The 17,512-nt window shown below is 41.1% G+C and overlaps 1 protein-coding gene across 2 annotated transcripts; it reads right to left on the reverse strand.

Moving 5' to 3' along the window:
- Positions 1 to 62: 62 nt before the first annotated feature.
- On the reverse strand, positions 63 to 16,209 carry LOC120566421 (E3 ubiquitin-protein ligase TRIM39-like). 2 transcript variants are annotated; one of them, XR_005640399.1, is made up of 2 exons: positions 16,074 to 16,209; positions 63 to 167 (listed from the first exon to the last, which is right to left on the reverse strand). XR_005640399.1 is itself a non-coding variant. In XM_039812876.1 (2 exons), exon 2 carries the CDS (start codon positions 14,306 to 14,308, stop codon positions 12,662 to 12,664), a length of 1,647 nt encoding a protein of 548 aa, XP_039668810.1. In that variant the 5' UTR covers positions 14,309 to 14,310; positions 16,074 to 16,209; the 3' UTR covers positions 12,254 to 12,661. The 2 variants fall into 2 exon arrangements, 1 of the variants encoding a protein (XP_039668810.1); XM_039812876.1 differs by lacking the exon at positions 63 to 167 and adding an exon at positions 12,254 to 14,310.
- Between the last annotated feature and the right edge of the window lie 1,303 nt (positions 16,210 to 17,512).

Below are 17,512 nucleotides of genomic sequence, written 5' to 3' on the forward strand. Positions count from 1 at the left end.
CTTTACAGATGGGACAAAGGCACCTGTTACTAGTATTCCAGTGTTCAGTGATGCAGTTTTGCAGAAGTTGTGACCACATGGTGTGCTGACAGGATCAGTGAACACATCCAGACAGATGGAGCACAGAAACTGATCTTCAGATGGCAGATAGTTTGCAGCAGCCATATCTACACATAGTGTGAAAGAAAAGAAAAACATATTCAAAATACAGTTTTAGTTATAAAAAAATGTTTTTTGACTTGCATTGAACTGTGAACAACAAGGAACATTTAAATCATGCTAACAAAGTCAAGCTTCCTACTCTGACAAAACAGCACTGAATATATCCATACAGAGGCTCAGCCCGGTTTACAGCGCGCTAAATGCACTATATATTTTAAAGGTCCCATGGCATAAACATTTTCACTTTTTAAGGTTTTTAACATTAATATGAGTCCCCCAGCCTGCCTGTGGTCAGTGCAGTAGAAATAGGTGATAGGTGTAAACCGAGCCCTGGGTATCCTGCTCTGCCTTTGAGAAAATGAAAGCTCAGATGGACCAATCAGGAATCTTCCCTTTATGATGTCATAAGGTGTCCCGACTCGGGGAATTAGAGGACCCAAAAGCGCAGAGAGCGAGGAGGGAACGTTTGATCTTGGGGAAGTATTTCACAAAAACAGCAAAGTACACACCAAACAAACAGAGTCCCGACTGTAGAGGGCAAAAATTCTTCCAGAATGTTAAGCAAACGAGAACAGGGAATCCAAAAAACCAAAGTAGTCCAAAACCAGGAACTTGAGACAAAAAGGAAATCCAGGGAGCACAGAACTCGGACTGAAGCTGGCACGCAGAGCAAACTACAAAAACAAACTGATCTGACACAGGACAAGTATTAGGGGACCACTAAGGCCTATGTAAAATAGACTTCAGATACAGTATTTGGGGGACCACTAAGGTCTATATAAAAGAGACTTCAGATACAGTATTAGGGGACCACTAAGGTCTATATAAAAGAGACTTCAGATACAGTATTAGGGGACCACTAAGGTCTATATAAAAGAGACTTCAGATACAGTATTAGGGGACCACTAAGGCCTATAAAAGAGACTTCAGATACAGTATTAGGGGACCACTAAGGTCTATATAAAAGAGACTTCAGATACAGTATTAGGGGACCACTAAGGTCTATATAAAAGAGACTTCAGATACAGTATTAGGGGACCACTAAGGTCTATATAAAAGAGACTTCAGATACAGTATGAGGGGACCACTAAGGTCTATATAAAAGAGACTTCAGATACAGTATTAGGGGACCACTAAGGTCTATATAAAAGAGACTTCAGATACAGTATTAGGGGACCACTAAGGCCTATATCAGGGGCGTCGAACCTTTTTGATATGAAGTGCCCTTTTCAAAATTTCTTGTTTATCAGTGTGCCATGTTATGTTTTATTATGACATCACATCAAAATGTAATATCCAGGGAATCTGTAATTTTATTCCATAACAACATTTGATAACATTTATTTCTCATAATCATGACCTTGTAATTATTATTGCATTATTATTATTATTATTATTATTATTATGGAAACATGGTTTCAGTATGCAGTCCTGATTGGTGGGCTGACAAAAATATCACTGTTATAGAGCCTGAAGCGAAAAGTTGTGGAAAAGCCCAGCTTTAATGATGAATGGACTGAGAGGTCCTGTATGCCTTATTTTCAATGAAACGATGCTGTGGCAAAATAATAATAACACAAGCAGCATCATTATCAAGAATGAAGAACACGAACATAACGATTGCACTCATCGTGCATATTAAGTAGCCACATGTATTTGTTTTGGTCTGAAAATGCATCCTTATTTACCGCTCCAGCGGAGAGACGGTTTCTTCAGCCAGCTTAAGTTTATAAGAATTTGTCCAAATTTCAACATTCCCTGCAAACTAAGATAAACAGACTACAAACCGACAGCGTTTTTTGTTTGTTTGCTTTTAAAAATGCTATGCTATTGCTATGCTAATGCTATGTGCAGAGTATAGCTGTTGCGTTGCGTAAAACAGCCGCGGTGGACAAGAGTGGACTGAGCAGACTGAGCAGATTGATATAGCGCTTTCTACATGTTGATGCTGGTCTACACAGGTGAGTGCATTGATAAGTATTGGCTTTTAACTCACAAGGTTTAATTGTAGCCTCCTTACAGTAATAAGACTAGCGTTAGTTCATCTGCCTCAGCGCCGTTGGTAATAACTTTGTATTGTTCCCAGTCGCAGATGATCCAATCAAACTACCGTAAATAACAGGTTCGCTCACGAGGCCGATTTATATTTTCCTCCGTGGGTGCTGAAACGCGCACACCCTTTAAAAAAAAAAGTTGTCAAAAATGTTTGCATTTCAGAACCTTAGGAAATGGACACAAAAACACACGCCATACTAAAGCCGTAAACTCAGGACGCGCCACTTCTCACAGATAGGCTTACAGATAAGGATTGGTGAGGAGAAGTTTAATCAATTATATCAATTTCAATGCCACCGCCATGACCAATCACACTATGACAGACACTCCACTTAGCACCACCTGCAATGTTTAATATTAAATGAATGTAAAAATGAACTGGCAGTCTGGCACACGTGGGTGCTCAGTATATTCCGTGGGTGCTCGAGCCGCGAGCACCCCGGTATCGGCCCCTATGAGGTCGCGCAACTGTGAACGTTGTAATTTGGCATGGGATGAGAGAGTGCTTCAGCATTTCAACCATGATTTCAACACATCAATAACTCTCTTGCACACATATTGCCAGCGTGCCATTGGTTAAGGTCCCGCGCTGCCGATGGTGGCACGCGCGTGCCCTAAGGTTGCCGACCCTGGTCTATATAAAAGCATCCAAAAGCAGAATGTCATAAGACCTTTAAAGGGGTGATAGAATGATTATATAGGGTATTTCACACTGTTCCTTATGGTCTCCTAATGGAGTATGTAACATTGGTTGGGCTGAAAATGGCCTGGTTGATATTTTATTGGCCCTTTATGCATCCCTGTGTTTTGGCCCTATTTGTAACAAGAGCTTTTCTTCCAAATATGGTATGCTCGTGAATATTTAGATGAGCTGCGCTGATTGGTTGATCGAATTGCCATCACGCAGACTTTAGAGAAGCGACAGAATGTCATATTCCAGACACTGCAATGTTTCCTTAACAAATTCACTTCTGAGACTTTTTTATGTGAGAAATCAACTATATAAAGCTCAAATATGGGCCGTTTTACGAAAATTGATGGCTAATTGCAAATATGGTAAGACTGTTTGTCGGACTTCAGCGGCGGTGCTGCTGCCTCGCCCGGCCTGCCTTCCTCCACAGACCCGGTCTGCTGTGAGCTCCGTTAGGCTGGCAGCCCTGACAGAGCTCCAGGACCTGCAGCTCCTCTCTTCCTGCTAGCTAAATGGCCCGTTGTGTGAGAGTGAGAGCGCGGTCAGCGAGCTTGTCACACCCATAGATATAGAACAATAGATATGACATGACGTCATAATTTAGGGCATAACTGTCCGCCATCTTACTAGGGTACTGTTTACAATTGTCACCTATGGCAGCAATATGGCTGTGCAGCACCTAACTGCTTTACCAGAAGGACCAAAGAGACCAGGAGGCTGCCATCACTTTCCACCGTCAGTAGGAGTAGATAGAGTATTTTTTCTCTTCTTTTTTAATTATAAATACAGAAACGTTGGTGAACTAGGTAGCTAGCTAGCTAGTTACGTTGCCTAGCAACTGTTAACAGACCGGCTGAGATGTCAGTTATTGGTGATTGCTAGCTAGCTCTTAACATCATTTATGAACAGAAAACATCGTTTTAGTTGATTGATTTTTACCTCAAATAAGACATTTAGTAACGTTAACGTTATAACAGTTTTTTAACACGTTGTTAATATTGACATACATACATTGACTGCTGCGGCTGATTTCACTCAATCTGTGTTAAGTTTTCAGTTAAATTAAAGTTAACGACAAGTACTGTAACGTTACACGTTAAACAGACCAGCCGCACTTTTAGCTCCCACAAACATTAGCCATGTTGAATCCTGCTGTCAGTCATCATATTGTAGCGACCCTGCAGGACTAATATGGGTGAGATTCCGGGGTGTTCATTGGGGAAGATGTTGCCCTAGTTCAGCTGATTGGTCAGGTTGGAGAGGAGGCGGGAAGGAGGGGGAAGTTTTACGGAGAGGGGAGGAAGCTAGGAGAGTAGTCGGGGCCAGCAGCGCTTTGGTTGTTGTTTTTGGGCACTCTTCCAACCCTGTTATTAGCCTGTGTTCGAGGGTAATAAAGCCCGGTCCATCCGGTTAAACTTCAGCCACTGTCTCCTCGTCATTCAGCTACCTAGCCAGCCGTGCGGCAGAGCCGTGAAACGCTACAATATATTAACTATTAACTATGGTCAGCTTACCTCATGCCTTTACACGATTTTCCTTTCCAGTAAAGCAAATTAAAACTTAATAATCCATGTCTTGACGAGGTAAAGTAACTTCCAGAAAGCGTTCCTACTTCAGCAGCAAGTCTCCGCATTACTATCGTAAATGTAATTTCCATAACGTTAAGCGCAATGAAAATTGCGACAAGTCCATCAGCAGTTCTGGTGAAGTCATTATAGTCTTTATCAACAAAAACTCATTGAAGCTAGCGAGGCTCTTCAACTACTCAGCTCATCATCTAAACTAACTCCATGCCGGCCGGTGACAGTAAGAAAACAAACGCTAAACAGGAAGTAACGGGGTTGATGGGAAATGTGGTCTTATAGTTGAGATTGACATTAAAAAATATTGTTTAATGTATATTAGCCATTCAGAATACCAAAGACAGTTTTTACATATTAAGTTCATGCAAAATTGAAAACATAAAATTATTACCTGCAATATAAATGCAAAATTATGAGATTATCTTCATAATTGAACACATTACTTGTTCTCTTGGAGCTATATCAATCAAAATTCCACCCAAATCTCTATTTTTTGTTTCTTTCTAGAAAGGCACAGTTGTCTTACAGTCATTACTTTGAATTAAAACCACTATTGATGTATTGGTAGAAAAACATAAGGATTATAAAGACAACATGAGCCTCTCTCCCCATTGATTCCAATGGAAGCAATTCTAAAACTTAACCCTGGTAAGATGGCCGCCAAGTGCTTCCATCCTGGAATGGTAAGTCAGAATTACATGTCATATCTATTGTTCTATATCTATGGTTACACCAGCAATCTCTTACCACATGTTACACACATGTCACGCCACTTAGCTATACAACATCTAAATGTCTTATAAAGCTAACAACGGTGTCCGATTTCAAGTTAATGAATATTTGTTAGCTATAAATCACGGATAGTTAGCTTCATTTTTGGTCGTAATTCGAGTATATTTACTGTTTGAATTTCGTCACGCCACTTATACAACGTCTAACTAAATGTCTTATAAACCTAACAACGGTGTCTGATTTCAAGTTAATGAATATTTGTGAATTCCAGAGGAATTCTAACAGGAGACTAGCCAGCTAGCTCTCATTGATAGAGCTACATCCAGCCGCAGGCTCTATCAATGAGACGCGGACAAGAGCCGTGTATTTCACCCATCGTTTGTTTAAATAACCCAACACATTATAATTACACACATTAATAGATTAACTGGAACCTGTGGTAAGAGATTGCTGGTGTAACAAGCTCGCTGACCGCGCTCTCACTCACACACACCTGGCATTGGAGAAGGGGAACTGCAGGCCCTGGAGCTCTGTCAGGGCACCAGGCGGTTATGAAGTACGTGGGTTTGCCACGACTGGAGCGAACTAACGCAGGCCGGGTCTGTGAAGGAAGGCAGGCCGGGCGGCGAGGCAGTAACCCAGGCAGCACTGGCCGCTGACGTCCGACACACAGTCGGACAAAATTTGCAATTAGACATCCATGTTTGTAAAACGGCCCATATTTGAGCTTTACATAGTTGATTTATCGCATAAAAAAGTTTCAGAAGTGAATTTTGTAATGGAATAGCAGAGATCTGCCTGACCTAGATTCAGAAGACTACCTGATCTCAGGTCAGTTGTGTAGCCTATGTAAATGTACTACCTGATCTCAGGTCAGTTGTGTAGCCTATGTAAATGTACTACCTGATCTCAGGTCAGTTGTGTAGCCTATGTAAATGTACTACCTGATCTCAGGTCAGTTGTGTAGCCTATGTAAATGTACTACCTGATCTCAGGTCAGTTGTGTAGCCTATGTAAATGTACTACCTGATCTCAGGTCAGTTGTGTAGCCTATGTAAATGTTGGGGCGTGACCGTTCTCTTAATACACCCATGGGCTGACAAAGGTTCCGGTTTTTGGGAGGTTGACGTCAACTTCCAGTTTTGTTGAGATTCGCCCGTTTTCAGCGGCAGTTTCAAAATATGAGATTTTCATAGTAAAGGGGTGTCAGTGGGACTTTGAGCTCATATGTATGTCCTATTTACCCACCGAACTGTCGTTATTCAACTATGACAGGGTAAAATCGGTTTTGCATTCTATCACCCCTTTAAATACATAATTCCATATGTGTTCATTCATAGTTTTGATGCCTTCAGTGATAATCTACAATGTAAATAGTTATGAAAATAAAGGAAATGTATTGAATGAGAAGGTGTGTCCAAACTTTTGGCCTGTACTGTATATATTGTCAAACAGTTCATATTCTCTAGCTGCTTCACAATAAAAGCCTCCCACTAGTTTTCTTGTGGAAAGCTTTTATTGTGAAACAGCCAGAGGAAATAGAGGAAGCAGTGTGCAATCAGTAAACAGACAGAAAACCACAGAGATTCAGTTCCAAGTTAAAAGGCTCGTTGGAGATGAGCCAGGTCTGCGCAGAATCGATCACTGGCGATCGGCGCCCAATGCATGCTGGGTAGATTTGTGTCCGACTTGATCCCGACTCGCTCTGACGTCATGCACACGTGGACAACGATGACCTCACGAGATCAAGGCGGCCGCAGTATTTAGAGCCAGGCGCCGCAGTTGCTCTCCACCGACTGCAAGACCCAGGCGGACCCAGGGGCATGCTGGGAAACACCAGCCTCTCAGCTGATCTAACAGCTGATTGGTTCAGAATCGACTCAACATGATGATGTTTTATATAAACTTTTTATTGATTTTGAATCAGAGGGATTTTAACTGCTATTTGTCTGATTTAAAAGCTTATTCTGAACAGAACACATGTTGTGAGGCTGATAGTGATGTTTAGAAGTCAGAGAGACTAAATCTGATCAGATTACAGATCATCTACAGTCTGTTGTTGATTAAAATCAGCAACAGATCACATGGAGAGCATTTTGACAGCTACTCTGTCATAATAAAAACAACTGGAGACTGTGTACAATCTGATATATGGGTGTGATAACATTATTTTAAATCACAATCGGACCACCAGTGTTTCTGTCACTTCCTGTTCAGTCTGAAGGCTGCTGGAATCATAGACAGTGTATATATAGGCTGGAAACGGCTGAAACTGTCCGACTTGAGAGCTGATTTTTGTCCCCCGGCTGCTGCCGCTTCTGCTCTCGTCTACTTTACAGGCGAGGCGCAGTTCATCTAGAACGAGCCTAATAATGCTCCTGTGTCCAAGTTTGATCAAAGAACAGCACAGCTACTTGAACACATTACATTTCCTCCAGCTGCTTCACATTAAAAGCCTCCCACTGGTTCTCTGTTTGAAAGCTTTTATTGTGAAACAGCCAGAGAAGATAGAGGAAGCTGTGTTCATGAAGCGATCCGTAAACAGTAACAATAGCAGTAAAGTAGGAAGTAATCTAAACTCCAGTCCTGAGAACTGACACAGAGAGACTGTTTAAAGCTGTTAAAGTGGGCTACTGTATAGTGGGCCTGTAGACAAACAGCCATAGTTATATTGTTACCAATTTCACAAGAAATGAAAAGAGAGGAACTTGCTGCCTGAGTAGAGCTGAAGTTTAGTGTTAATCCTGGTTGTAGAAAGTGTAAATGTGATCAGCTGTACTCACCAGTGTTTGGCAGAGACTCTGCTGTGTTGTTGAGAAAGACCTGATGAAGTCAGTTTGAGTTTTCTTTCAGAGAGAAACAGAGACTTGTCTCGACTGCAGCGTGGCTGACACTCTGACAAACTTCACTTTCATTTCTGGAGTGTGACGTTGAAGCTCTCCTCTTTCCAGTGTTGCTCCTCCTCTTACTGCAGCTCTGTTGTTTGTTTCCTCCCTCCCATGTGCACTCTTATTGTGAAATACCAGGATGTTGTCTGGTTAATATGGAGCAAAGGTGTGTCTTTATCTAACAGGTGGGAGGAGGAAGGTGTGTGAGAAGGTGTTGCTTATACCTTTATTATGTTTGTTGAAACTTGAAGGTAACTCAGCTTTACTTTAACCAGGAGAGTTTATTTTAGTTTATTGGACACAAATAGAAACCTCCACACATCTGCAACATGTCAGTGATATGATAATGTTTTTTTTTTGTTTTTAAACTTACAGAACAAACGGAGCTAAGTCACGTCCAGCGTTACATACGTAACCAGAATGATCTTTTTCTAAACTTAACTTTGTAGTTTGTGTGTCTAAACATAACCAAACTGCAACCGTTTCACAACGTTAACGAGTGTGTAAAACCGCGACCGTTACGTTCTCTGGTTCAGATATGAGGATGAAAAACTTTAGAGGTACCTCTTAGACCATGTATCAAGAATGCATGCACAATTCCTTATTTTCACCTCGCACACACACATAAAAAGCATGCACATACACAAAAGTGTATATATGTGTTTGTTTGTTTGTGTGTGTGTGTGTCTGTTTCTGTCTGTCTGTGTCTGTCTGTCTCTATTTTGCTATAATGTCATTTTTACTACCAATATGTAAATGTTTACACTTCTCGGGATTCATTTTAATAGCGACTGACCACACATTTAGCCATGCTACATATATAGCATTTATACAGGTGTAGTTGGCGATTAATTTAATAGTTGACAACTAATTGATTTATCTTTGCAGCTGTAAAAACCAAAAATAATGTTGGTATTATTTGCTTTGTAACTTTTTAACAGTTATAGTGTTGTCTTTTTCAATGTTTTTCAAATGTTTTTTGTTGCTTAGCCAATTTTTTTCCCTACGTTTTTGGAGCTTTATACAATGTTTTGGTGTTTTTTCTACATTTTTGGACCTTTAAACAATGTTTTTGGTGTTTTTCACGTTTTTGGCTTTATACAATGTTTTTGTTTTTTTTTACGTTTTTGGCGCTTTATATCAATTTTTTTGGTGTTTTTTTCTACGTTTTTGGCGCTTTATACAATGTTTTTGGTGTTTTTTCTACGTTTTTGGCAAATTATACAATGTTTTTGGTGTTTTTTTCTACGTTTTTGGCACTTTATACAATGTTTTTAGTGTTTTTTTCTACGTTTTTGGCACTTTATACAATGTTTTTGGTGTTTTTTTCTACATTTTTGGAGCTTTATACAATCTTTTTGGTGTTTTTTTTACGTTTTTGGTGCTTTATACAATTTTTTGGTATTTTTTTCTACGTTTTTGGCCCTTTATACAATGTTTTTGGTGTTTTTCACGTTTTTGTCTGTTTTGTGAAGCACTTTGTAACGTAGATTATGAAAAGCTCTCTATAAATAAAGATTAGTGTTGACAGGGTTTCTTTGTGTGTTTTTGTCCTCTGCAGGTTTCCTGGTTTCAAAGAGGTGCGACTGGTCCCGGGGAAACATGACATCTCCTTCGTGGAGTTTGAGAGCGAGGCGGGCGGGCGTGGCTAAAGACGCACTGCAAGGCTTCCGGATCACAGCCACCTGCGCCATGAAGATCACCTCGCACCAGAAGTAGTCCCCGAGTTCAGTCGCTGGACACACAGAGACTCTGAGGGGAGAAAGGGGGACATGGTCCCTGGATTGACGTTAGGGTCCCACATTGATTTTTGTAAATCATACACAGCTGTTTGTTTTTGTTTTGTTGGTAAAATTCAGTCCCATCGTTCACGAGGTCGAGCAGATAATCTCTGGCCTACATCTGGTTTTGTAAAATAAAAGGCTTTTACATAATTGTTGCTCTTTAATTGTTTATTGTGTGTGTGTGTGTGTGTGTGTGTGTGTGTGTGTGTGTGTGTGTGTGCGACACATTCTCTTTCCCATTGCGTAAAATAAGGATGCTTGGTCAGGTGCCTTTGGCGTTGTGGCCATTAGCAGAACTATGAAAATGATGCATCAAAAACATTTCCGAAGAAGGGTGTGTGTGTATCACAGCCTGATATATTGTAAAAACACATCAGTGATTCACGCTGTTGCTCCTTCATCACCATGAACACACACACACAACACACACACACACACACACACACCTTTATTATATTAACTCGATCCCACACACACACACACCATCCCGCTGACACAAACACTCACCAGAGCACCAAATGTGGATTAATCCGCCGCTGAAAATAGTTCCAAACTAATACACGATGCTTTTCAACGGCAGGAACTTTCCCGAAGGAAACTAGGAACCTTTGAGACTGTGCTGACTGGCCCACACAAATCTTTGCTCAAGCAGCAATTAAGACTCATATTTTGGTTTCTAGTGGCCATCCTCTAGTGGAAGTAGTAGTTATGACGTGTGTAAAGCAAGAACTAAGGTGATGAAGTATAAAAGCCAAATGTCCCGGTAATGAGGCAGGTTGGGGGTTGAATGGGTCAAACAGGACTTTCACCCAAGAGAACAGGGTTTGTGTCCGGTTTGAAAATCCTCCACAATCACTGCTGGTGAAAACAAACATTTCCTCCTGCCGCTCCTTCACATTAAAAGCATCCAACTGGTGAAACACACAGGGGAGCTTTTATTGTGAAACAGACACAGGAAACACAATGTACTCGTAATGAAATACAACTTCTGTGTAAACCAGCTTTTCTGTTCAGTGTTTGGTGCTCAAGTCACTGTTTACTCAGGCATTGTGTTCTACAACTGGTTTATTTTACAGTTTTCATTTTTACAATCAAATATTTACAGATTTCTTTGACTTATAAACCATCTTACCCACAAAACAAACCAAAAATAACCAAAGTGACTAATAATGAATCAAAAACTTTTCAGACAAAATAGAACCATTCATTAACCTTTTTATACCTGGTATAATAACGACACATATTGTGTTCTGTAGACACTATAGACATGTAATAGACCTTAAGCTGCGTTCAGACCAAAGAAAGTGATTTTTGGCAGCATTGTGCAGCGGTGGGAGTGTCACTGAAACAGCCTGTTTGTGTGACTTCTCAATGTAGCACAAGTACACTTTATATTTCACACTCACTGTTTTCTGTCAGATGGTTTATAGATCTCGACATTTCCGACTGAACTTGAAGGCATCTTTATTTCCGGAGAAAGAGAGAGAAGAAAAAAGAGATGAGTGAGATATAGCGAAGTGCTTTGTTGTTGCAGGAAACAATCGGAAGGACTGAGGGAGGGACTGAGGAAACGTCAGCTGTTCCCCAAACTCCCGGGCAGTTCACAGCCTGTGTTTGGTCTTTTAAAATGTTCTCGTGGCAGAGATAGAGGCAGTGATGTTTCCTGTTTCCCAATGCGGGACTCTCACACCGCCTCAAAACACTCTGACAACTCTGATCTCTGTTACATGATTGGCCACTGCAGCGTGACGCAGGGTTGCGCCTTTCTCCAAAAGTTGAGTTGGTCTCAAAATTTTCACCGCTCGTTTCTTTCCATCTTCCCCCTGTGGCAACCCACTACCCCCAATTAATATGTATGGAAAGACCTGCATTTATTGTGGATGCAGACTTAGGCTGTGTCTCAAACCGCCCACTTGCACACTTTAAGCACTTAGTTTAAGTATATAGTGTAGATAATGCAACAAGTCAGAGCACTGAAAGTACCAGGATGACCCCTAAAAACGGTCAAAAAGTTCAGTGTAGAACAATGGCCACGCTCGCGACTAAATTGGCGCCATCTTGACTACACAGCAGAAAGGGGAGGGACCAGGGACGTCGACCGGCAGCTGATTGGACCGAACGCGTCACATGGGTCTGGCTTCTCCCAGATTTCACAACAGAGCATAATGGCGTCTCGTTCAGAATACGATCTCAAATTTTACAAAAATAGTTCACCGAAACGTGTTTCTGAGACATTTTAAGTGAGAAATAGGCCGTGCAGTTGCTGAATCTGTCTTCATTTCAGATCAACAAAGGTCAGTTTAAGAGGATTTTCATCAGATTTTCGAGCGGCGGCGAGCCGACCGCTCGTCATTTCGGTAAGTGTTTTAACGTTAAGTGCTCCGTTTGGGACGACACTAACCATCCAAAGTGGGCACTACGGTAAGTGGTCAGTGCACATTAGCAGTATACTGACAGAAGTGTGCGGTTTGAGATACAGCCTTACTCTTAAATGAAGGTGTCTTTTGAAACTGATTTCTTTTAGAAGTTAAAATAAATGTCTGTGGATTTAACAGAGGTTTTTTAAAATAGATATTCTGATGCAGTGTTGAAAAGATGAATGCATTAAATGAGCTTGTTGACTATGTAATGGAATACATATAATTTAAAAAATCTTAACAATTAAGTGTAAATCAATTACTACATTAAAAAGATAGAAAATAAGATCTAAACTAATTATTAACATTTGTTTCCCTGAATGAAAATAAATGAATCAAAGTTAAGTGATTAGTTTACTCTGACAGGAGAGATGATCAGAGGGGCAGAGTTTTTACCACCATAATTAAGACTGGGACAGAAGTATGGGAAGAGTTTCTCAGTGAAGGAGCAGCCAGTAAAGGAGTAGATAAGAGCTGCAGCATCTACGTCATAAAAGGAGACCAGACCCTCCTCATAATCCACAAACACCCCCACCTTCTGAGGAGGAGACTTCAGAGAGAGAAGGACTGAAGGGTCAGCAGCAGCTTTATACTCATTTCCATTTCTCAACACTATAATCCAGTAACCATTCTGAGGGCTCACTGTGATGTCTCCCTTCCTGTTGATCGACTCTCTGGCCACTCCTAAAGTCCAATTAGTCTTTCCTTTAACTTGAACCTCAAAGTAAAATCTGCCTGAAGAGAAACTCTGTTTTCCTAAAACATTAACACAATTAGAAAATCTCTCTGGGTTGTCTGGGAGATTCTTCCTCACACCACCGTGATTCACTTGTTTCCCATCATAAGACAGGATGAGTTTAGGATGTGCTGTATCAGGATCAAGAGTCACATCCACTGCATACTGCTGGACCCTCTTCAGCTCGGCTTCAAGCAGCTTCTTCATCTCTTTACTGAGTGTCTCCTCCAGCTGAACCACAGCTTTCACCACAGTCCCCTCATATGATGATGGACGGATGCTGACCTCTGTCCAGTCCTTGGTGGGTGGAGGTTGTTGGATGTTTAGGGACTGGACACTCTGGAGAAGATGGAGGTGGTCTTCAGAGCGTAACACCTGCTCCACCTCAGTGCTTCTCTTCATCAGCTCAGAGATTTCCTGTTCCAGCTCTTTGATGAAAGCTTCGGCCTGTTTTTCTGTTGTTTTCTGCTTCTCTTTGATCGTGTTGATGAGCTCATTCAGGCCTCTCTCAACAGACTCCTTCAGAGAAGTGAAGACCTGAACACCTTCTGCTATCTCTCTGTCTGCATCTTCCTCACTGAGGTCGACTGAGTGTTTGATCTCCTGAATCTTCAGTCGTCTCTTCTGGATCATCTGCTGAATTTCAGCCTCTGTCTTCCCCAGCTCTGCCTTCTTCCCTTCATATCCTTCTTTCAGAGGAACAACATCATGCTTCTTGTGGTCTAAAACAGTGCAGAGCATGCAGACACATGTCTGGTCGGTCTTACAGAACAGCTCCAGAGGTTTATCGTGCTTCGTACACATCCTGCCTTCCAGGTTCTCCACAGGGTCGATCAGCTGATGTCTTTTCAGACGTGAAACTGTCAGATGAGGCTCCAGGTGAGTCTCACAGTAGGAGACCAGACACACCAGGCAGGACTTCAGGGCCTTCAGTTTGGTTCCAGTGCAGACGTCACAGGGAACTTCTCCTGGTTTGGACACTTGTTGCTCTGAGCTGCTGCTGCTGGCTTTCTGTTGAGCTGACTGTTTGAACTGAGCAACCATCTCAGAGATGAAAGTGTTGACATGCAGCTCAGGTCTTATGTTGAAAACCTTGTTACACATCGGACACAGGTACTGGTCATTAGTATTCCAGTGTTCATTGATGCAGTTTTTGCAGAAGTTGTGTCCACATAGTATGGTGACAGGATCAGTAAACACATCCAAACAGATGGAGCACAGAAACTGATCTTCAGATGATAGATAGTTTGCAGCAGCCATATCTACACATAGTGTGAATAAAAAGAAAAACATATTAAAATAGAGTTTTAATTATTTAAAAAAGGTGTTTTGACTTGCACCAAAATGTGAGCAACAAGGAACACAGTGAAGCTCGCTACTCTGACAAAACAGCACTGAATATATCAACACAGGGGCGGAGCCAGACATTGTACAAATTTGGGGCTCAGCCAGGTTTACAGCGGCTAAACACACTATATATTTTAAGACATTTGAGATAATACAATGCCTAACTATCTGCACTGGGTTGTTGTTGTGGTTGGTGGTGCGTGGTAGTTGCAAGACGTATGTGTAAGTTCAAACATATGCTGTGTTCCAGGCAACCCGTAACCCGTGTTTACATAACCTTCTACTCGCGAAAGTGCCCTGGAACGGCTGTCAAACCGTTACCGTTAAACCCGTAAGTTACTACCCGTGACCTCGTAGCAGATCGTTGTACTCCCAGTTAACGGTTTTAACGTCACACACACATAAACAACAATGGCGACCCCTGTTGATGCTGTGCGGTGATTAACGGTGAGAAATAGAAATAAATAGACTCTATGTATACATGTAAATAGACCCTCATGCCCTCTTCGGTCATTTTTGTACATTTTTCTGAAGGTTTTTTTTCATTTTGTGATCATTTTTGCTGTGTTACTTCTTATGGCATGACATTTTGAAGGAATCCTTCTTTTCAGTCAAATTTTTTAAATCCAGTGTTTTTTACTCTTACATGTCTTTTATACTTAAATGATTCATTTTGTACCCTCTGGACAATTATTAGGTTGGAGTTTACGTGGTACTAACATTTTAAGGGTTGCACCAGCTGAAAAGTTCTAAGGCATAAGTTAAAACTTAAATCTTACACATCACCTTGGTGTATGTAAAGTCCTCTGTAAGATAGAGGTTGTCATTTTAACTTGAAGAATTAAGAGGAGTGACCAACTATTTAGCTTCAGCAAAGCATTGTCAATATATCTATACTGTCAAACAGTTCATATTCTCGAGCTGCTTCACAATAAAAGCCTCCCACTAGTTTTCTTGTGGAAAAATTTTATTGTGAACAGAACACATGTTGTTTGGCTGATAGTGATGTTTAGAAGTCAGAGAGACTAAATCTGTTCAGATTACAGATCATCTACAGTCTGTTGTTAATTAAAATCAGCAACAGATCACATGTAGAGCTACTCTGTCATAATAAAAACAACTGGAGACTGTGTACAATCTGATATATGGGTGTGATAACATTATTTTAAATCACAATCGGACCACAGTGTTTCTGTCACTTCCTGTTCAGTCTGAAGGCTGCTGGAATCATAGACAGTGTATATATAGGCTGGAAACGGCTGAAACTGTCCGACTAGAGAGCTGATTTTTGTCCCCTACTACTAGCTACTTGAACACATTACATTTCCTCCAGCTGCTTCACATTAAAAGCCTCCCACTGGTTCTCTGTTTGAAAGCTTTTATTGTGAAACAGCCAGAGAAGATAGAGGAAGCTGTGTTCATGAAGCGATCCGTAAACGGCTATAATAGCAGTAAAGTAGGAAGTAATCTAAACTCCAGTACTGAGACCTGACACAGAGAGACTGTTTAAAGCTGTTAAAGTGGACTACTGTATAGTGGGCCTGCGGACAAACAGCCATAGTTATATTGTTACCAATTTCACAAGAAATGAAAAGAGAGGAACTTGCTGCCTGAGTAGAGCTGAAGTTTAGTGTTAATCCTGGTTGTAGGAAGTGTAAATGTGATCAGCTGTACTCACCAGTGTTTGGCAGAGACTCTGCTGTGTTGTTGAGAAAGACCTGATGAAGTCAGTTTGAGTTTTCTTTCAGAGAGAAACAGAGACTTGTCTCGACTGCAGCGTGGCTGACACTCTGACAAACTTCACTTAACCTCACTCTGATTTACACGGTTATTGTGAAATACCAGGATGTTGTCTGGTTAATATGGAGCAAAGATAGAGCTTTATCTTATCTAACAGGTGGGAGGAGGAAGGTGTGTGAGAAGGTGTAGCTTATACCTTTATAGGCCTTTTAAAAGCACAGGTGTATCCCAAAAAGGGCTTGATTTTGACCTTGGAAAAATGTAATACGAACCCTGAATCTTATCACAAAAAAAAAATACTAGTAATGAACCAAAACCAATCATCCTCATGCACTTAGGGAAATTCAAGAAATGGTTGCATCATTAGATCTTGTTGATATCTGGCGTTTACTAAATAAAGATATGATGAGGTATACATGGCGCAGAGGAAAACAAGCCAGTAGAATCGATTATTTTCTGATTCCCTTCGCATTGGTTCCTAGAGTATTAAACTGTTGTATTGGTGACAGCTTGAGATCTGATCATAGTCTGGTTACATTGCTGATTGATAATCTGCAATGTTCCAGAGGACGGGGTTACTGGAAGTTCAATGTATCGCTTTTAAATGATGATTCATTTGTTGACATTACCAGGAGATTTATCAAGGAATTCTTTGAAGATAATGAAAACTCCTCTAATCCACATAGTGGCCCTCATTTATCATTCTTGCGTAGAAACGGGCGTATATGTTGGCGTAAGATTATGCTTATACTCCTTTCACCACCTGATTTATTAAGCTGTGCGTACCTTTGAAATCCAGGTGTACGCAATACCTGCCCTTGGTAAATGCCGCGGCTGAAAACGATCGTCATTAGAATAACACGCCCCAATATATTCTGGGTTTTGAGGCCTCGCCCCTACAATTCACGACATGGTGAGACGTAATCCGGCTAAGAAGCGGCACTTTTCAGAGGTGGAGATTGAAACCCTGATATCTCCGGTTCATTTGCACTAACGTGTGTACTATTTGGCAGCCTGAAAACTGGTATTAAAGACTGTAGAAAGAATGTGAGATGGAAGGAGATCACTGATGCGGTCAACAGTGTTGCCGTGGTAAATCGGACTCCAGCTGAAGTTTAGCCTATTTAATTTATACATCCTTGACACATTTTTCTATAGTCCTAATAGTAATATACAGGCTTCTATTGCAATCTCTTAGGCCTACATGTAGGTGTACTTATATTTAAATAAACACAAGGTAGCAGAGTTTATGCAGTGTCTTTTATTTTACTCATGTTTTTTTTTCATGAGTCGGAACGAGGCAACAGCTGAGGGAGAGCGCTTGTCCTCCGCCCCCCCGTGCTGGACCCTGTCTCCTGACAGCAGAGGGGCTGGAAA

Source organism: Perca fluviatilis, chromosome 1 (assembly GCF_010015445.1).
Source record: "Perca fluviatilis chromosome 1, GENO_Pfluv_1.0, whole genome shotgun sequence".
NCBI lineage: Eukaryota > Metazoa > Chordata > Actinopteri > Perciformes > Percidae > Perca > Perca fluviatilis.